The sequence below is a fragment of the Lithobates pipiens genome, unplaced genomic scaffold (genome assembly GCF_037356315.1).
Source record: "Lithobates pipiens isolate NorthernLeopardFrog02 unplaced genomic scaffold, aLitPip1_a1.2 Scaffold_18, whole genome shotgun sequence".
NCBI lineage: Eukaryota > Metazoa > Chordata > Amphibia > Anura > Ranidae > Lithobates > Lithobates pipiens.
This window is the reverse complement of record NW_027507758.1, coordinates 429,476,347-429,498,515: the sequence shown is the minus strand read 5'-3', so window position 1 is coordinate 429,498,515 and position 22,169 is coordinate 429,476,347. Positions and strand designations below refer to the sequence as shown.

Genomic DNA, 22,169 nt, shown 5'->3' with positions numbered 1-22,169 from the left:
TTAACCCCTTCCCTGCCAGTGACATTTATACCATAATCGGTGCGTTTTTTATAGGACTGATTGCTGTATAATTGTTAATCGTCGAAAGATGTGTCCGCAATAATGTCGCAGTCCCGATTTAAAAAAAAAAATCACAGATCGCCACCATTACTAGTACAAAATAAAAATGCTACAAATCCCCTATTTTGTAGACACTACTACTTATTTTTGGTAATTAAAAAAATAAAATAATGTAGAATACATATCGACCTAAACTGAGAAATTAGCTTTTTTTTTTTTTTTTTTTTTTTTTTTAAAGGAGGGGGGGGGTGTTATTTATTATAGCAAAAAGTACAAAATAGATTTTTTGTGTGTGCGTTTTTTATTTTTTGCACTATTAAAAAAAAATAAAAAAAGAGTAGAGATGATCAAATACCACCAAAAGAGAGCTTGATTTGTGGGGGGGGGGGGGGGGGAAGGACGTCAGTTTTGTTTGGGTGCAGCCCTGCACGACCACACGATTAACCATTTCCCGCCCAAGAGACATCCTTGACTTTGGGGGGGTATATCTCAATGATGCTTGCAGCTACAGGCATCAGATTTGAGCCAGCGATTCCCTACACCATAGGATATATCATAGCGGCTGTTCCGCCGCTTGATCGCTCTTACGGGCGGCGGGAGGGGACGCCGCCCTCTGGTGCTTTTTCCGACTCACTGCTTCCCTCGGTGAGTCGGAGAACGGATCCGCCGGCCCCAGATGGTGGTCATAGAGATTTCTGATCATTCGGAAGCTGTGCGCAATGTTATGGCGTCACGCCTGGCCTCTGCATTCAAACGAATGGTGCCGCCTCATCTGAGAATCCAAGATCATTTTTTTTCAGGCTTCCAGCCTAGAGGTGAGATGATGCCATATTCCTATTACAAGGGATGTTTACATTCCTTGTAATAGGAATAAAAGTAAAAAAAAAAAATTATTTATTTATTTTTTTGATCAAAGTGTCAAACTAAAAAAATAAAATAAATAAAAGTCTAACAATAAAAACAAAATGTAAATTTAAAGCCCACATGTCCCCGTGTGCTCACATGCAGAAGCAACCGCATACACAAGTCTAGCCCACATATGAAAACTGTGTTTTAAACCACACATGTGAGGTATCAACGCGAATGTTAAAGTGAGAGAAATTATTCTAGCCCTAGACCTCCTCTAACTCAAAACGCATAACCAGTAAAAAATGTTTAAAGCATCGCCTATGGGGATTTTTAAGTACTGAAGTTTGGTGCCATTCCACGAGCGTGTGCAGTTTTGAAGCATGACATGTTGGTTATCTATTTACTCTGCGTAACTTCATCTTTCACATTATGCAAATAAAATTGGGCTAACTTTAATGTTTTTTTTTTATTTTTTTATTATTAAAGTATGAAACAGTTTTTTTCCCAAAAAAAGTGTTCTATAAATTGCTGCACAAATACCGTGTGAGATAAAAAGTTGTAACGACTGCCATTGTATTCTCTAGGGTCTTTGCTAAAAAAAAAAAACACCTATATGTTTGGGGGTTCTATGTAATTTTCTAACAAAAGAAGATTCATTTTACACATAGGAGAGAAATGTCAAAATTGGCCTGGATGGGAAGTGGTTAAAGTGACAGTGCTGTATCACAAAAAATGGCCTGGTCATTCAGCAGCTAAATCTTCAAGTGCTGAAGTGGTTAAATTGCCTGTTTTTAAAGCAGATGTGCATGTCTGGTTTAAAAAAATAAATAAATAAAAATATTTACCTATATTTACGTAGATCCTTCTATTATGGATCCCTAATCATGCAAAGTAAATTTGTGTTCTCTGGTTTCCAAAGTTTGGAGTGCAATGTATGAAAATTGTTCAATTGGGGTTCATTCACTCTGGCAGAAAAAAACTCTTAGATGTGTACAAAATGGTTTTGTACACATCGAATTGTAGCACTATAGTAATTGAGCATATACATGCAGCTGCGTCTACGTAGAAATGTGCACTGCGTTAAGTCGTGCACAAAAAAGTGGGATTTTTGAATGCGCAGAGCTGCAAATTTTACTCGTTCGCATATAAACCCAAGTATTTTGGGCACATATTTTTACACAGAATCTTTAATGCACAAAATACACAATTTGCACTTGTGAATAAGCCCTTTTTTTATAATTGAACCTATTAGCCTGTGTCTTTTTTTTTTTTTTTTTTTTTTGTGTTCAATATTGTTGAAGTAGTATATCCTCAGTGATCATGGCCTTTGTAGTCGTTACTAGAAATCCTAGCCATGGAAGCAGGTTTTCAAGAACATACGTCTTACCATTTTGCTCTGGTGCTCAATTTTTAAAAATGTTCATTCCTACAATTTTTTTATTTATTTATTTATTTATTTATTTTTTTAATGCCAGAAATCTAGCTTGCAACACTACTTTAGTGATGCAGGTTTTAAAAAGAACTGAAAATAAACACAACTTGTAAAACAAAAACTTGGTCATTGTATACATTTTTATTCAATTTGATATTGCTTTGGAATAATTTCAAGCCTACATTATATCTTCCTAAGTGACAGCTGAGCTTGTTGCACCTACCTTTTCTACAGACTCACCTGTCAGGATAGTAGGGTAGCAGTGCTGGTGGGGGGGGGAAGAAATGGCATAAACGTTTTCAGCATAATACCTGAAAAATATACTAAAACCATTATCACTGGAATAATCCAACTATCTGCCTTTTTATACTTCACAAACATTGTTTAGTGCCTAGTGAGTATTAAACACCAATTTTGTATTTGAATATCTATTACAAAGTACCCACATGACAAAACATTGCAAATAGTGTTGTGTTTTTTGTTTTTTTTTATATTCTATTTTTCTTGATGATGCCAATTGTACATGGCACACAGACCAAAAACTGGCTGCCCAGGAACTCGGGCGCCTCAAATACATTTGAAACCTGTTGTAGAGACTTTGAAGATTAGAGAGACCATTTTATTTCTGTCTGGTTGTCGCTAATATAGATTGAGATATTACAGTGGCTATAAAGTCTATACACCCCTGTTAACATGTCAGGTTTCTGTGATGCAGATTTAGACATGGGCAACTAATTTCAGGTCTTTTTCCACTTTTTTTTTTTTTTTTTTTTTTATGTGACCTATAAACTGTACAACTCAATTGAACAACAAACTGAAATCATTTTAGGTAGAGAGAAATAAAAAAAACTATATATATATATATATATATATATATATATATATATATATATATATATATATATATATATTTATTTTTTGTGTGCGCACACTTAAACTAATACTTTGTAGCACCTGTTTTGATTTTATTATAGCGCTGTCTTTTTGGGTATGAGTCGATCAGCATGGCACATCATGACTTGGCAATATTTGCCCACTCTTCAAAAACTCTCCAAATCTGTCAGATTGTGAGGGCAAATCCTGTGCACGGCCCTCTTCAGATCACCCTAAACTTTATTCTTCTGGTGAAGTCATTACTTTTTGTTGGTTTTGATGTATGCTTTGGGTCGTTGTCATGCTGAAAGATGAAGTTTCTCTTGTTTAGCTTTCTAGCAGAAGCCTGAAGGTTTTATGCCAATATTGACTGGTATTTGGAACTGTTCATAATCATGCCTCTACCTTGACTAAGGCCCCTGTTCCAGATGAAGGAAAACGGCCCTGAAGCATGATTCTGCCACCACCATGCTTCACTGTGGGTATGGTGTTCTTTTGGTGATGTGCAGTGTTTTGTTATTGCACCAAGCTTGTCTTTTGGAATTATGGCCAAAAAGTTCAAACTTTGTTAGCAGACCATAACACATTATCCCACATGCCTCTGTGAGACTTCAGATGTGTTTTTGCAAAATTTAGCCGGGCTTGGATGTTTTTCTTCATAAGAAAACACTTTAGTCTTGCCACTCTACCCCATAGCCCAAACGTGAAGAATACGGGAGATTGTTGTCACATGTACCACACAGCCAGTACTTGCCAGATATTCCTGCAGCTCCTTTATTGTTGCTGTAGGCCTCTTGGCAGCCTCCCTGACCAGTTTTCTTTTCATCTTTACATCAATTTTGGTGGCACATCCAGTTATTGGTAATGTTACTGTTGTGCCATATTGTCTTAACTATGTGCCATGGTATATCTAATGCATTGGAGATTCTTTTGTACCCTTCTCCAGATTGATAGCTTTTTAACAATAAGATCCCTCTGATGCTTTGGAAACATTCTGTAGACAATGGCTTTTGCTGTAGGCACTGTAAATGATGGCAGGTGTGTGCTGACTCCTATTTTAAAGCGGATCTTCAGTCTTTTTTTTTTTTTTTTTTTTTTCAACTTTCCATCTATTAAATCTTCTGCCCTTGCTGTTTTAACTTTGGATAGTGAAACTTTTTTTTTTTTTTTTCCTGCCAGTTAATACCTTTTTTATACAGCCCACTTCCTGTTTGATTCATAAGAGGGCCAATGAGGGCTGCAGAGCTAGAGGTGTGAGTCTGTGTCTGTATAAATCCAGCAAGTGAACAGGCAGCAGCTTCAGCTGCCCAGTTAAAATGGTTGCAACCAGACTCGGTGGAGGGAGTTTTGTGCAGCATATTTGGCAAGTACAGAATCACTGTATATTTAAAAAAAATATGCAAAGTGGTTGGAGAGAAGCTTCAGAATGGCAAATATGTTTTTATTACAATTTATGTGAGCAGACTGCAGTTCTTTGTTTAACATAAGTTTAAAGCGGGAGTCCGCCTTTTTTTGTTTTTTTGTTTTTTTAAAGCCAGCAGCTACAAATACTGCAGCTGCTGACTTTTAAAATAATGACACTTACCCGCCCAGCACGCCCGCGATGTTGGCACTCGAAGCCGATCTCTTGATCGTCTCTCGGGTGCTGCAGCCGCCATCTTGGGTATGGGAAATCAGGAAATGGAGCCTTGCGGCTTCATTTCCCGGTTCCCTACTGCGCATGCGCGAGTTGCGCTGCGCAATAAGGATGGTCCCCACTGTCTCTGGGATCCGTGTGTTTCCCAGCAGGCAGTGGGGGACCTTCGGAAAGGGACGTAGCTTCTGCAGAATCTACGCCGGAAGTGGGTGCAGATACCTGTACTGTACAGGTACCTGCACCCCCCCCCCCCTCCCCCCTGAAAGGTGCCAATTGTGGTGCCGGAGGGGGGGGGTTCCAATGAGCGGAAGCTCCACTTTAGGGTGGGCCTCTGCTTTAAGTGAGCGTGCCGCCCTCCCCCCCACAAATAGTGCAGCTGCTGACTTTTAATGTATGGACAGGGAGCCCGCAATGTTGGCGCCCCAGACGCCGCCATTCCTGGTAAGGAAACCTGGAAGTAAAGAATCCATGATGCAAATCTTCCATTCCACCACTTCCCAAAGGTGCTCAATTAGATTGAGATCTGGTGACACAGTGGAGGTCATTGGAGAACAATGAATTCATTGTCATGTTCAGGAAACCAGTGGTGAGATGATTTGAGCTTTGTGACATGGTGCATTATCCTGCTGGAAGTAGCCATCAGAAGATGAGTACAGTGTAGTCATAAAGGGATGGACATGGGCGGCATTAGTACTTTCCAGGTTGGCCAAGTGGGGGAGCTTCCCTCCTTTTTTTTTTTTTTTTTTTTTTATTTATTTTTTTTTTTTTTGCTCAGGCTATTTAAGGGAAATTATTTTATTTATTTTTTTCCCCCCCACTGTCCACTATCTTCTCCCTAGTTACACCTGATGATGAAGGTGAAATTTCTGCACACATTTAAATATAAAAAAATATATATTAAATGCAGAAACTTTTAGGAGGCCCCTCAAATTTTTCTTTACTGCAGATTTCATTGAAACTACTACCTTTCTTTTCTTATGCTGTGTGTTGTGTGTTTATTTATTTATTTTTTATTTTATTTTTTATTGAATAATATACGTGGAGAGGAAATACGTTTGCTAAAGATCAGTACCCTCTGTCATGATGGATACCATGCCATGAGGTTGCATTTTGGGCAACTGGTGAGCAGTGTCTTGGTCGCCTGAAAAACTAGTATCGGTTCCGATACCAAGTACTTGCACAAGTATCGGTACTCGTGTAAATGCACCGATGCCTGAAACTGATACTTTCAGGCTGCTCTTTGAGCTGTCAGTGGGTCTCCCCAGTGTTAAAGAAGTCCGGTAATTGGAGCTGTCAAAAAAAAAAAAGCCACAATGTTTATTAACAACATTGCTCAGCCCTGAAACCCTAAAATAAAAAGAAACATTGTTTCTTTATGTATATTTCTGTTTCTTCATCTGCAGATCAGCGATGAACACATGTTCCTCTGTTTAACCCCGTAATAACCCTTAATTTACTCTAATCAGCCTTAACTCCCTATTCTCCTCCAATTTTGAATATTATTTTCCTGCTTTTTTTTTTCTTTTCTTTTTGTTCACATCTATTTTATAAACGATAAACAATTAAAACTTTTTTTTTTTTTTGTTTTTGCTTTGTTAGTGAATATTTTTACACTTATATATTAACATATTTTCAAATTTAAAAAGCACTAAAGAAAATAATTTTTTTTTATTTCATATGTAAATAACTTTTCAATGCTTTGTACCATTGCTGACAGCTGAAGATAAAATAAAATCAGTTGTGGTAGGTATCGGTAGTTGGTATCGGCGAGTACTAAACAAAAAGTATCGGTACTTGTAGTCAATTTTCAAAAAAAAAAATGGTATTGGAGCATCCCTATCTGCAGGGTTAAGTGTTTTTGTTTTTTTTAACACATATTGTATATGCAGTCATAAATAACATTGGGCAAACATCTGTTCAGTCTGAGGGGCACAGCCAGTCTTGCGCTTTTTGCGGTATACTAGTTAATATGTAAAGTTTAAAAAAATAAAAAATAAAAAAAGGCAATTTTATACTTTAATATCTCTATGCAGTGGTAAATATAAATAACCAACTAATATGGTTAGGGAGCACAATATCTAATCCACTCTAAGAATAACAGACCGTAGAGATATACTGTATATACTACTAAAGGGTGAATCTGGTAAATATCATAAGACTCAGAGATCAAATTTTTTTTTATTAAAAAAAAAAAAAATGTCTTCCTTCAAAAAAATATGTAATTTTAAGACTGTTCGGTTTTCTAATCGTTAGTGGGGTCAAATCAATGTTCATTTTCAGCCACAGTGACAGGAAAATTTGGAAATAGAAAACTTTTTGGTCAAAGGAATTTTTAGACAGTGTATGCGGTTTTCGTTCAGAAGTTACATTTAGTTTAAAAACAAATGAAAATTTCAAACCACATTCTTTCAGCGAATGTACAAAGATTTTTCATCTTAAAATCGACCCTTGTCGCCAGCATAAGGCTCGGGTCAAACCTATGCAGTGCGTTTTTGATTTTTGCGCATGTGATTTTGCTGCGATTTTTGCATTTTTGGAATTTTTTACATTTTTTTTTTTTTTTTTGGCTAATTTATTGTTGGGCAGATTAAAAAAATGCAAATTCCTGCAAAAAGTGTATTGCATAGTTTCTTCAGCTTCTCCATTGAACTAAAACTGTTTTACGTTTAAAAAAAAAAAAAAAAAAAAAGCCCCTGACGCTTTCCAAATATGCAGCGGCTGAAAAAAAAATTATAGATGTGAACCAGGTTTAGGACGTATAGTAACATTCATGGGGTTAAAAAAAAAAAAATTAGTCTTTTTTTTTTTTTTTTTTTTTTTTATAGTACAAAAAAAATCACTACTGTAAGGTGTGTGTGTGTGTGTGTGTGTGGTTTTTTTTTTTTTTTTTTCTGTAGAACTGTGAAAGTAATATTTACAGTAATTGCTTTTTGTACTATAAAGGGCTTCTTTTTATTTTTTCCCCCCATTATATTACTGGCCGATTAATTGATTTAGTTGTTTCAGCCCTAACTGTCATTGCCACACTGGCAACAAAAAACAGACAGCACAGCATAACCCTGCCCACAAGCGGCACGGCATGCAACCAATTGTTTTGTCTTCAGAGTAAGCAAGTTTTCTTCACTTCTGCAGTTCTCTGTTTGGGAGATTTTTCTACTTATCAACGGCTGCTGGTAATTCATGCCAAATAACAATATCGTGCAAGTCTCTCCAGTCAGCCAACCAGTGCAGGTTTTTCAAAGTTAATACTGGCGGTCCCCCTGTGATAGCCATGCAGTTCTGGAAATTTCACCAGTCATCTACAGCTACTGGTACAAACAGGACTCTACTCAGGTCATGTCTAGGGAGTTCCTATAGCATTAATGGTCCAGAGCTGAAGCTGTAAGCGGTTTTTCTGCCCCTGTCTCTGCAACTCACCATTGTGGCTACCTAACATGCTTATGATTAGTTGAGGTTTCCCCTAAGTCTGAGGCTATGTATGTATGTATGTTTATTTGCTACAGAAGCAGCTGTACCTAGCTGGCTATTCCGTGGGGAGCTAAAATGTTTTCCTTTTTTTTTTTTTTTTTTTTTCTGAGCTTTGATGCAGTGCTAAACTAGAAGCGAACACATGCATTTAAACAATGAGATTGCTATTGTTTTGGATGGAGAAGCTGCAGAATTGCCTACTAATGCAGGTTGAGTAGCAGACCACATCCAGATTGTACTTGGGCACTTTTGCCATCGCAACACCCACCAATTTATTCTCTAGAGCCTCTGCTTTGGGGGGGGGGAAAATATGTTCCTAAGCATTGGCACCTATCCTTGCGCAGATGCCGTGTTTTCATAACCGTTCTTCCTTTCCAGTGTTTCTCTGTGGCCACCAAGTGTTTATTTTTTTTGAGCAAATTGTGCTGGCCAAGGCCAGTACATATAGGCAATTGAGGGATTCAGTTTTGAGTTGTAACCCCTAGCTTAGATTTTGTTTGGCCTTCATTTCTATCTCTGTCAAACAGAAATGGGGTTGCTGTATGTATGTAAGCGAACCACAGGACTTGGTTCCACTTGGCTTTCTGTTCAGTGTGGTTTTATTATGGTCTGAACCACCAACTTCTAGGGTGTTGTGTTTTTTTTTTGTTTTTTTGTTTTTTTTTTCCTTCTCTGCTAAATGCAATGCAGACATTGGTCTTTGTTTGATAAAGATCTGTCTGCTAATCGAATATTAGATATGACGTCCATGCCCTCCCTTCACAAAATATTTCAGACCAATTTTGTTCTAGTGGCCCAACCCAGATTTATTTATTTTGCTTTATTGCTGTGGTCAACGCTACCCGTGAATTTGTGGAATTGACGGCTCTTGCTATGCTTTCTGTCTTTGCCCTTCTTTTTGTCCTTGAGCATGTCACAAAGCCTTTCCTTTTTTTATTAAGTTACTTCCTTACAAAATTTGGAGACATGGCATTATGCAAGCTGCTCAAATCTCCTTTTAGAGGATCCCTCCACTGTTGACCCCCGATTTATACTACACGTGGGCACAAGCTTGTAACCTTTTAATATCAGTTGTGTCAATCTGCTAAAATCTTCCCAGTGTTTGCTGTCAAATAGTTCTTCTGTCAGTGTGTGTAATAATAAATTATATATATATATATCATTTTTTTTTTTTTTTTCTCTCAAAGACCATATGGAACAAAACACTACAAGAATATTTCAGTACAGCACCTCAACCAAGGTGCCTAACGCGCACACACACACAATTTTTTTATTTTTTTTTTTTTGTGTGCGTTTAGGCACCTTGGTTGAGGTGCTGTACTGAAATATTCTTGTAGTGTTCCATATGGTCTTTGAGAGATTGATTCTAGATGCTGAGGTTGAGGTACTGACTGTACAGCCTGCACATTCTCTCTGATGAGGCCATAGACCAGCCTTCCTGTACAAATAGTGCATACCCCTTTTCCAGAGTGGGGGAACATTCTTTTAACTTTTGCGGTTGCTTTGTACAACTTGCATTTTCCATGCATGGTCTCAGGAAATATTATCGGCAAGCTACAAACTGAGGATGGCTCATTTCCATGCGCCTTATGTCAGTGCACAAATTATCAGTTTTCCACGGAGCCCTTAGGTTCTTCTGTACCTACTGGACCAGTCCTGTGGCAGCATGGTTAGTAGGTTTTCTTTTTCTAACCTGTACATTGTTTTCCTACAAAGAGTCCAGGGATGCACTGAAATTTCGGCCGAAAAATTGCCTTTTCGCCAATTTGCCGAAAAAAAATAAATAAACAAACGGCCGAAAATGGAGCAGCACCTGGACGGAACGGTGGGCTTCCTATATCGTAGAAGAGAGGAGAGCCGCCGTCTGTTTTATTACAGCGATGGGAACATCACAGCGTCACCTACAGACCCTCCTCCTTGTCTGGGGAACTTTGATAAACCACCCATCCTAGTATTGGACGGGTGATCTGTCCTGGCGCCGCCCCATTTTCGGCCATGGGTTTTTTTTTGTTTTTACGGCACATTGCCGAAAAGACCATTTTTGGGCAAACTGTTTCAATGGCCGAAATTTCGGTGCATCCCTAGTTTTTTCTTTTTCTTTTGACCATATCCTGGATAAATTTTTTTTTTTTTTTTTATTATTTTTTTTTTTTTAAGTCACTTTCAGTATCGGTGCTGTTTCAGTTTTCGGCCTAGTGTATTTTTCATTTTCGGTATCGGCACCAAAAAACCCATTCGTGCACCCCTAAAAAAAAAAAGTTGGCTAGCTTTTTTTTTTTCTTCTTTTAATGTGAAAGAGAGGATTTACGCCAACGGAATCGTGATCTATCGTCTAAGCAAAAAAAAATGATTCTCGTTTTAGCCAGAATCGTGCAGCTTCTAGACTGCCCCAAAGATGCTACTTGGAGGACTTTATTTTTTATTTTTTCTATCCCGCAAGTGCACTACTAAGATCCCTCTCACGCTAAGGCAGTTTTCAGGCATTTTTTGCTAAAAATAGCACCTGAAAAACGGTCTCATGCCTCCCCGGTGGGAAAGCACTCGCTTTCACGCTGGTGAGGCATGAGACCATTTTTCAGGTGCTTTACAGGCGCTATTTTTAGCAAAAAATGCCTGAAAACGGCCTTAGCGTGAGAGGGATCTTAGTCTTAGGACTAAAATGGCATTTTAGGTCTAGTCTAGGTTTTTTTATTTATTTTCCTTCTGCAATTTGTTTTAGTCATATTTAAGCGACTAAATCTCCAGTACGTTTAGTCGACTAAAATATTTTATTTTTATTTTTTTACGAGTTTCGGGATGAGTCCAGAATGTCCGCAAACTTAACTTAACACTTTAAGTTTGTTGTAATTTCATGTAACATGGTTTGCAAAGGGTCTTGTTGTCCTTAACACCACAGCTCTGGGTGGTCTGAGGACAGTAAGGAAGCCTGTAATCCTGCGGACAGCGCTGAGTGCTCTAGACTGTAGTCTGAGGAGAGGCCTGTAATGCTGCGCAGAGCTCTGAATGGTGGTCTGAGGAGGCCTGTACGGCTGCAGAGTGCTCTGGACGGTGGTCTCAGACAGGTCTGAGGGATGGCCTGTAATGCATAGTGCCCTGGATGCCACTGCCAGTGGCCAGAGGAGGCCTATAATGCTGCACAGTGCTGGATGGTGGTCTGAGGGATGGCTTGTAATCCACACTGCCCTGGATGCCACTGCCAGTGGTCAGATTCGGCCTGTAATGTGCACCCAGAGTGCTCTGGAGGTGGTCTGAGGGGAGGCCTAAGGCCTGCTGTAATTGTAATGTGCTACACAGCCGTTACTTTACACTCAGTCTGCTTTCTGTTGCGGCTTGGTCATCTCGTAAGTTGGAAATGGGACAGACTGTCTCTCCAGGACTTGGGAGACCTGGCTGGCCTGTAATGCACGGTGCTGCTCTCTCTGGTCTTTAGCCGTCATCACGGTGCAGTCGAACACTCTTGATTGTGGAAGCAGACGGTGCGCCATTAAAAACCAAAAGTTGGTTCATAAGAGTAAAGGTCACTGCCTCATATTTTCGTTTGATTTTTGTCAGCGAAAATGTGCTGTACTTTTTGTTTTTGTTTGTTTTTGATTTTTCACTGTAAAAATGCCGCTGATAAACATTGATGAAATTTAACACTGGTTGCAGGATCCCTTCACTACCAGTTTTTGCACTGCTGTTCGGGGTTTCTTCTCCGCTTCGGGAATTTACCAAGACAGTTGTGGTCCCATGTCTCACTCGTGATATCCCCATTCAGAGATACTCTGATTACCGCCTGATAGTAATCTCCTTTTTGGGGCAGTCCAGTTAGCTTATTTTTAATCCAGATCTCTACAGTGCAACGTTTTAATGTGGGACAAATAAAAAAAATTTCTTGAACAGATCAATTCTTTTGGTAGCAAAGACCAGGTTGTCTCTAGCCTGTTAATTTAGGAATCCTGCTCTGGAATCAGAAGGCCTTCCCTTCCATCTTCTGGAAAATCCTTGTGACAGATGTCAACCAGTTGAGCTTGGGATGATTCCTGGGCACCCTGTTGGTGCAGGGGTCTTCATGTTCAGAGGAGCCTGGTCTCCCAACCAACATCCTGGAGCTTCAGGCTGTATGCCTGTCTCTGTATTTGGACCATTCTGCTGGAAGGGCTTTCGTTTTAGATTCTCTGTAACAGTGCCACAGAAGTTTACATTGGTCATCACAGACCAACAAAAAGTTCACACCACAGCAGGAAAGGGAAATCCTGTCCTGGGCAGTACTTTTATCCAGCCAGGCTTGCTTTGTGCAACCTATGTGTGCACAATTGGTAAGCAGACTTCCTTTGGGCATTGGCATGAGAACTTGCAAGAGTGATGCACACACCCGAAGGTGTTCCAGGACCACTGAGGAAACCTTCCTTAGCCTCCATGTTCTACGACAAACTGGAGACAGGTTTGGCTTTAGGTACATGGATCTTCCATCCATCCAAATCACTGGATGCTCTGATGGCTTTGAGGTCAGTAGATTCTAAGCTAGGTCTTTTATTCCCTGTAACTTCTGTTTGCATCACAGGTTTTCTGGTATTTCTCATTGACCCAGTTTGTCTCAGATGGATGTGGTACTCCGACTTGATAAGATTCCTAGCAGATGCACTGTCGTCTCTTCCAGATTGCATGGATCTACTGTCTTAAAGTAGAAGTCCACCCTAACATTAAAATTGCTGTATCTACAGACATCCACTATCTAGCCCTGTAAAGAAGAAATGCGTATACCTACCTTTTCTGAAGCCAACCCGACCCCACGCTGAGCTGTCAGCCATGGCTTCGCTGTGGAGGCGGGTGCAAAGGACACATCTGACAACGGCACCTGGGTGACGTCACTCCCCATTAATTTCACAGGCGTTTGTCGGTTGAATCCTCTGCAGAGCTTCCGCCACTGGAGATCGGCTTAACCTCTTCCCAAACGTTGCACGCCGATATACGTCTGCACAATAGCAGCAGTGGGCAAATAGGTGTATCTGTATGTTTCCTTTAATTGGCGGGGCTAGCGGGCGCACGCGCCAACATGTACATTGTGACTGTGGGACCAGCAGACTCTGTCCGCCAGTCTCCCAGCGATCGTGTTACGGAGCTGCAGAACAGGGAAGTGCCTATGTAAACGAGGCATTTCACCATTCTGCCTTGTGACATGGCAGTTCACTGCTCCCTGTCATTGAGAGCAGTGATCGCTGTCATGTGAGTTGAAGCCTCCCCCCCACAGTTAGAATCACTCCCTAGGATGCACTTCATAGTCCCCTCGTGTTTAACCCCTTCCCTGCTAGTGTCATTTATACAGTAATCGGTGCATTTTTATAGCACTGATCGGTGTATAAATGACAATGGTCCCAAATAGTGTTGTCTGCCATAATGTCATAGTCACGATAAAAATCACAGATCGCCACCATTACTAATGAAAAAAAATTGTAATAATAAAAATGCCATAAAACTATCCCCTATTTTTTGCAGACACTAACTTTTGTGCAAACCAATCAATATGCTTATTGCGATTTCCCCATACATATCGGCCTAAACTGTTTTTTTTTACGTATTTTTAGAGGATATTTATTTTTCAAAATTGATGCTTTTTTTCTCTTTATAGCGAAAAAATAAAAGCTGCAGAGGTGATCAAACACCACCAAAAGAAAGCTCTATTTGTGGGAGGAAAAAGGACATGAATTTTGTTAGGGTGCAACCTCTCACAACCGCACGATTGTCAGTTAAAGTGACACAGGGCCGAATCGCAAAAAGTGCTCTGGTCAGGAAGGGGGTAAAATCTTCCGGGGCTGAAGCAGTTTATAAAAAAAAAAGGCAGACCATCACCCAAACGTATGGTCTCATAAGTTCAAGTTAAATTTTTTACCATTGTGTGCTCTACTATTCTGTGTGTGTGCATCTTGATCTTTTCAGCCTCTAGCAGATTTCCCAGGATTGCAAGGGTAATTTCCCAGTATTGCCTGGGCTTTGAGCTTTCTAAGCTCGACTAGGTGAATGTTCAGGGCTCATCTGATGCCATCTTCAGGTGTAGGGTCCTTCAATGGCTCTTGAGCTGCAGGCAGTTTTGGTTTTATGGAACCAGCATTAACCTTTTCAGCAATCTGAGCTGCAGTAGCTCTTCTGATGGATCCGACTACGTTGGCCAGCTTCCCCTCGCTATGTGCATCAATGAGCCTTGGCCACCTATTTCCCTGTCTCCAGTTCACCGGCTTTCCCTCCTTAAGCCGCGTACACACGGGCGGACTGTCTGGCCTACTTAGTCCGCCGAAACACATTTCAGCGGACAGTCCGCTCGTGTGTGGGCTTCAGCAGACTTTTTCAGCGTGCAGTCTGGCTGACTAAGGCCGCGTACACACGGGCGGATTGTCTGGCCAACTAAGTTCGTCAGACAATCCGACAGACAGTCCGTCCTACTTTTGAATGAACGGACTTGACCACACACGATGAACAGACAGTCCGCTGAAAGCTTGCGCGATGACGTGTACAACACGTACGACGGGACTAGAAATACGACGTCCAATACACTGCAATGCAACCTTCGGCCGTGTAAATCCTTTCTGAGCATGCGCCATACTTAGTCCGTCCAACTTGCCTACTCACGAGCGGACTGTCTGCTGAAACCAAGTTTGGACGGACTGTATTACGGAAATTCCGAAAGACTTAGTCCGCCAGACTGTCTGCTGAAAAAGTCAGCTGAAGCCCACACACGAGCGGATTGTCCGCTGAAACACGTTTCAGCGGACTAAGTTGGACAGACAGTCCGCCCGTGTGTACGCGGCCTAAGTATTTCGGAATTTCCGTAATACTGTCCGTCGGACTTGCATTTCGGCGGACAATCCGCCCGTGTGTGTGCCAGTCCGCCGTACTTTTGAAATGAGCGGACTTTTCCCGCCTGGAGAAAAGTCCGCTCATTTCGAGTGGGTATCCAGGTAGGTGGGGCCCGCGAAGGAGACGTCGCTGGCCCCGCCGCCTGGTATGGACTTAAAGGGGAACCCCAACGCCGAAAAAAATCGGCGTGGGGGTCCCCCCAAGTCCACACCAGACCCTGGCGGTTGGTTGTCGGGGTCTGCGGGCGGGGGGCTTATCGGAATCCGGGAGCCCCCTTTAATAAGGGGGCCCCCGGATACCGGCCCCCCACCCTATGTGAATGAGTATGGGGTACAATGTACCCCTACCCATTCACCTGTAAAATAAAAGTACAAAAAAAAACACAACACACGAGATAAAATACTTTATTGCACAGCTCCGGGGGTCTTCCGTCTTCGGGGGTCTTCTCGCCGGACTCCTCCGCTATCTTCTTGTAGCTCTTTTGCTAGCGGAGGAGTCCGGCTTTCTTCCTCGCCGCCGGCCTCTTCTCCCGACTTCGGGGGTCTTGTCCCCCTCTTCGGTTCTTCTGCCGGGCCACCGCGCCTTCTTATAGGCAATTATGAACATTCACCTAGTCGAGCTTAGAAAGCTCAAAGCCCAGGCAATACTCGAAATGAGCGGATTTTCCTCCGCGTGTGTGGGCGAGTCCGTTCATTTCAAAAGTAGGGCGGATAGTATGGCGGACTTAGTACGCCGTATTAGTCCGCTCAAAAAGTGGTGTGTGTGGTCAAGTCCGTTCATTCGAAAGTATGACGGACTGTCCGTCGGATTGTCTGATGGACTAAGTTGGCCAGACAGTCCGCCCGTGTGTACGCAGCTTAAGACCAATTTTGATGAGTCCTGACCGCTGCAGACTAGAAACACTCCACAAGAACTGCAGTTTTGGAGTTGCTCTGCCGTTTAGCCATTACAATTTAGCCCTTGTCGTAGTAGCTCAAATCCTTTATGGCAAGCTGTAAAGCAAGCCCTTACAGCTTGCCTGTTGTTTATTTATTTTTTCTCTACTTAAACTTCAGGGACAAAATGTTCACTTGCTGCCTCATATACCCCACCCACTTTCAGGTGCCACAGTCGTAAGATAAACAATGTTGTTCACATTACCTGTCTGTGGCCTTCATGTTAAGGCAGATCAGTGTGTATTCTAGAATACATGGGGAGCTGTTACTATCCACAAGAAGGTTGTTTACTGGGGCACAAGTTCACAATCGCACGTTTTTCTGAAACAGTCCACTCTGCATAGGACACCATGTTTTGTTTCAGGAAGCAGAGATGAGACTTAACATCACTTTTAAAGTGATTGCAAAGTCTTTGTTTTTTGATTTATTTCTTCCTATAAAATAACAAACATGTTATACTTGCCTGCTCTGTTGCAGTGGATTTGTACAGAGCAGCCAAGATCCTCTTCTTCTTCTCCGGTCTCTTTTCTCTGATCCTGGCCCCTCCCTCATGTTCAGTGCCCCCACAGCAAGCGGCTTGGTATGGGGGGGTGCTCCGAGCTGAGTCACAGCTCCCTGTGTCCATTCAAAGAGCCCAGACCCAGCTCTGCCCACCCCTCTCTCCCGATTGACTGCCACTGTTGTCAAAGTCAGCTAGTCACTGGTGCAGCTGCTGTCTCAGCCAATCGGGAGGGAGAATCTCAGATGGCTGAGATGCTCGTGGACAGAGGGACCTCAGGTAAGTGAGAATGCATTTAGATAAAAAAAACTTTCTGCCTTTTAAAACCACTTTAAGCTTGAAATGAGCAGCTCCCTTCTGCTATAAAGTGAGGATTTAAAACTGTTTAAAAACTGTGAAGAGTCAAAAGCAGCGTGCCTGTTTGTGGATGGGTGTGTAATATAAATATATATAATTTTTTGCTAGATATGCCTTAACAGCAAAAGTGTGGTCTTTTTACGTTTTTACTTTGGAATATTAAAAGCAGGTGCCATGTAAGTCAATATTGTGTATAAACAGGTAAAATCTGTTCACGTTTTACTATTTACTATGTTATTTGGTGGGCATGAAATAGACTACATGTTTTTCAGTTCTTATTAGCAGATTTCAATAGGGTTTTTTTTTTTTTTTTTAAATTATATTTTAGGGAATTTTATTTTATTTATTTTTTTCATTATTGTAGCTTTCTCACTTTTTTTTTTTTCCCCCTTTCCACGATAGGGTGAAGTAGAACAGATTGCAATGATGAAACCAAAAGGGCAAACTGAACACGATGAAGGAATGCTGGAATATTTAGAGGATATAATTGGGTCAGAAAGGTTAAAACAACCAATTGAAATTCTGTGTCGAAGAGTTGAAGCATTAAACCAGCAGAGAGGGGAAAAGGTATGTATGTGTTTGTGTGTGTATGTATGTATGTGTATATATAATAAAATATATATAATTATGTGTGTGTGTGTGTATATGTGTATATATATATATATATATATATATATATATATATATATATATATATAATATAGTTTGGACACACCTTCTCATTCAAAGTTTTCTTTATTTTCATGACTATGAAAATTGTAGATTCACACTGAAGGCATCAAAACTATGAATTAACACATGTGGAATTATATACTGAACAAAAAAGTGTGAAACAACTGAAAATGTCTTATATTCTAGGGTCTTCAAAGTAGCCATCTTTTGCTTTGATTACTGCTCCGCACACTCTTGGCATTCTGTTGATGAGCTTCAAGAGGTAGTCACCTGAAATGGCTTTCCAACAGTCTTGAAGGAGTTCCGAGAGATGCTTAGCACTTGTTGGCCCTTTTGCCTTCACTCTGTGGTCCAGCACACCCCAAACCATCTCGATTGGGTTCAGGTCTGGTGACTGTGAACCCCATCACTCTCCTTCTTGGTCAAATAGCCCTTACACAGCTTGGAGGTGTGTTTGGGGTCATTGGCCTGTTGAAAAATAAATGATGGTCCAACTAAACGCAAACCGGATGGAATAGCATGCCGCTGCAAGATGCTGTGGTAGCCATGCTGGTTCAATATGCCTTAAATTTTGAATAAATCCCCAACAGTGTCACCAGCAAAGCACCCCCACACCATCACACCTCCTCCTCCATGCTTCACGGTGGGAACCAGGCACGTAGAGTCCATCCGTTCACCTCTTCTGCGTCGCACAAAGACACGGTGGTTGGAACCAAAGATCTCAAACTTGGACTCATCAGACCAAAGCACAAATTTCCACTGGTCTAATGTCCATTCCTTGTGTTCTTTAGCCCAAACAAGTCTCTTCTGCTTGTTGCCTGTCCTCAGCAGTGGTTTCCTAGCAGCTATTTTACCATGAAGGCCTGATTCACACAGTCTCCTCTTAACAGTTGTTCTAGAGATGTGTCTGCTGCTAGAACTCTGTGTGGCATTGACCTGTTCTCTAATCTGAGCTGCTGTTAACCTGCAATTTCTGAGGCTGGTGACTCGGACGAACTTATCGTCCGCAGCAGAGGTGACTCTTGGTCTTCCTTTCCTGGGGAGGTCCTCATATGAGCCAGTTTTTGTAGCGCTTGATGGTTTTTGCCACTGCACTTGGGGACACTTTCAAAGTTTTCCCAATTGTTCGGACTGACTGGCCTTCATTTCTTAAAGTAATGATGGCCACTCGTTTTTCTTTACTTAGCTGCTTTTTTCTTGCCATAATACATATTCTAACAGTCTATTCGGTAGGACTATCAACTGTGTGCTGTATCCACCTCCTGCACAACACAACTGATGGTCCCAACACCATTTATAAGGCTTGAAATCCCACTTACTAAACCTGACAGGGCACTCCTGTGAAGTGAAAACCATTTCAGGTGACTACCTCTTGAAGCTCATCAACAGAATGCCAAGAGTGTGCGGAGCAGTAATCAAAGCAAAAGATGGCTACTTTGAAGACCCTAGAATATAAGAAATATTTTCAGTTGTTTCACACTTTTTTGTTCAGTATATAATTCCACATGTGTTAATTCATAGTTTTGATGCCTTCAATGTGAATCTACAATTTTCATAGTCATGAAAATAAAGAAAACTCTTTGAATGAGAAGGTGTGTCCAAACTTTTGGTCTGTACTGTGTGTGTGTGTATATAATTTCACAGGGGGTTCCACCATCACTGTATAACCAAAAAGATAGCCTCCTGGCTTACTCACTGTCAGCTTTGTGCTAAACGGTACCGGGATGATGCCTGCAGCTGCGGGCATCATCCTGGTATAACCTTCAAAAGCAGAGTATGCACATCTGCGTATACTTGGCGGGAATGGGTTAACAAATTCATCATTGGAACTCTCTTCCTTATCCAGCCATGTGCTCAAGCTCTGTGCTCCCTCCCACAGTCTGACTAGCTCTGCTATTGAAAGTCCCCTCCATCTACCTCTCTCGGCACTACTCCAGGCACCTAGCGCTGAGTTTATAAGAGCCAGAACTACAGAGGCATCTGGTATCCATGCACACTGAAGGCATTGACTGTCAGAGTGCATTGAGAACAACATTTTAAACAATGATGATTAGCGGCAGAACTCCTAGGGACCACCAACATTTTCTTATGGACCATCAGTGGTCCACGAACAACTGGTTGGCAACCGCTGATCTAGACGATCTCTGGTACCCCCCCTGTAATCATATTAGCTGTGATCTATGTATTGGTCACAACTGGAAATTGAAAATGTGTTTGAATGTTCTGATGTGACTGCTGCCATGAAATTTTGTGTTAATTGTATATGCCATGTTTTATTTATAAAGAATTTAGTAAAATGGATATTAATGAAGTATTTTCTTCCCTGTTGCCAGTTGAACAGAGTTAAACTGGTAGAGAAAGAAAAGGATGCATTAGAAGGTGAAAAGAATAAGGCGGTTGAATTTCTCAACATGGAAAATGAAACTTTTAAGATGAAGAATCAGGTCTGCCAGTATTACATGTAAGTAATCCATTAGGGCTTATTAAAACCACCAATTTTAAGTGAAAAAACTGTTACTGCACATTACTGTTTACACTGAGTTATTAAATGGCTATATCCTCTTAACTAGTTACCTATAGACCGTTCCTAGTGAAAAAAAAAAAGTATATGAAAAAAAGCGTTATCTGTGCCTTAATGTTCTGACCTTTAACGCCAATAACCATTGTAGTTTACGTTCCTCCCTCCTCTTTTTAAATTATTTTTTTTTTTTAAAGACATGAAATGCAGAAGCGCATTCAGGAAGAAGAGCAAAAGAAAGAAAAGGTCCAAGAAGAAACCAAGGAGATCACAGAAAAAAGCAGTGTCCTTGCTGAGGAAATGAAGGCAAAGAGCAAAGCTTTAAAAGATGTGGAGAAGTAAATTTTATTTAAGGCTCTTTGTTTTTAATCTTCCAAAATGTTTAGTTGCTATTCATATATATTTTTTTATATTGTATATAGTTTTTTTAGCAGAGACGGAATAAAATGGTGGTCGTTGCACCATTTTATGTCGCACTGTATTTGCACAGCGGCCTTTCAAATGCAATTCTTTTAGAAGAAATGCATTTCATTAAAAAAAAAAAACTTAAATCTAGTCCAATTTTTTTTGTATAATGTGAAAGATGTTGTGTCCATTAAATAGATGCCCAACATGTGAAGTTTTAAAATTGTGTACACTCGTGGAATAGCGGAAAACTACGGTATTTAAAAATCTCCATAAGCAAATTTTTTTAACCTATTTTTAACGGTTACCTGTTTAGATATATGTGAGTTTATATGTGGTTTGAACACTATTTACATTTGAAAAAAAAAGCGCTGTCCCTTTTTAAAAAAAATAAAAATTTCTGATCACTTTTCTTGCTGTTACAAGCAATGTCAACATCCCTTGCGACCGTAATAGGCAGTGACAGGTAGAGGTCGACCGATATATCGTGCTGATAAAAAGGCCAATTAGAACTACAGGGAGACTTGCAAATGACTTCTGTAATAGAAGTCAGTGCAAGTTGCCTGAGTCTTCAGTGAAGCACTTTCCTCCTCTCTGGGCAGTCTGCCAAGAAAAGAGTAAAGAGATACAATGTTTACACTTCTGAATGAACTCAACTCAGTGTGTGGCTTCTCAGTTTAACCATTTAAAGACTAAATCTTTTCTGTAACTTGTTGCTTACAAGTAAACATCCTGTATTTTCTACCAGAAAATCACTTAGCACCCCCAAAAATTGTATATATATTTTTAGCAGAGATCCTAGGGAATAAAATAGCAGTTGTTGCAATATTTTATGCCACGCTGTATTTGCGCAGAGGTCTTTCAAACCTTTTTTTGGAAAAAAATACACGGATTTAAAAAAATAAAAAATAAAGGTTAAACGTCAGCCCATTTTTTTTTTTTTTTTTTTTTTTTTTTTTTGTCCAAGAGTTTTGACTACCTGTTTAGTTTTTTTTTTTTATTATTTATTTAAATTATACATAGAAGTAAACTGATTGGAGGTTTGTTTTGTTTAACAAATGTTTAAATGTAAGAAATTTTCTGTATCACTTAAGGCTGCTTTCACACTGGAGCGGGCAGGTGTTGATGGTAAAACGCTGCTAGTTTTAGCGGCGCTTTACCATCATTTTAGCGGTGCTATTTGGCTGCTAGTGGGGAGCATATAACCCAGCTAGCGGCCGAGAAAGAGGTTAAATGCACCTGTGAAGCTCTGCTGCCAAATCACATTGCATGCGCTTCGGCAGTGGTGCCCATTCATATATCATATCATATCATATCATATCATATTTATTTATTTTTTAACATCCTGCCAGCGCATTGCCTCAGTGTGAAAGCACTCGGACTTTCACACAGACTGCAGGGGAGCCGTTTAGCAGGCACTTTACCGGTGCTATTTTTAGCCCAAAAGCGCCTGAAAAATGCCCCAGTGGGAAAGGTGTCTGTTAGATTTTATGAGATGAAGGGGGGGGGGGTGTGGAAGGAGAAAATAAATAAAAAAATCTGCCAGAGAAAAACCCATATTGGTTGACCTCTAGTGACACTTAAAAGTATTCAAAGCACCAAGATAAGTGTTTTTGAATACTGTGGATTTTTTT

The 22,169-nt window shown here is 40.6% G+C and overlaps 1 protein-coding gene across 1 annotated transcript in view; it reads left to right on the top strand.

Annotated features, from left to right (window-relative positions):
- Positions 1-22,169, top strand: part of SMC4 (structural maintenance of chromosomes 4) — a 97,372-nt gene that overhangs the window by 12,684 nt on the left and 62,519 nt on the right. The window contains exons 6-8 of the mRNA XM_077488063.1: positions 17,343-17,507; positions 19,946-20,073; positions 20,328-20,468. Of these exons, the coding sequence (XP_077344189.1) occupies positions 17,343-17,507; positions 19,946-20,073; positions 20,328-20,468 (434 nt within the window). The remainder of the gene's footprint in view (positions 1-17,342; positions 17,508-19,945; positions 20,074-20,327; positions 20,469-22,169) is intronic.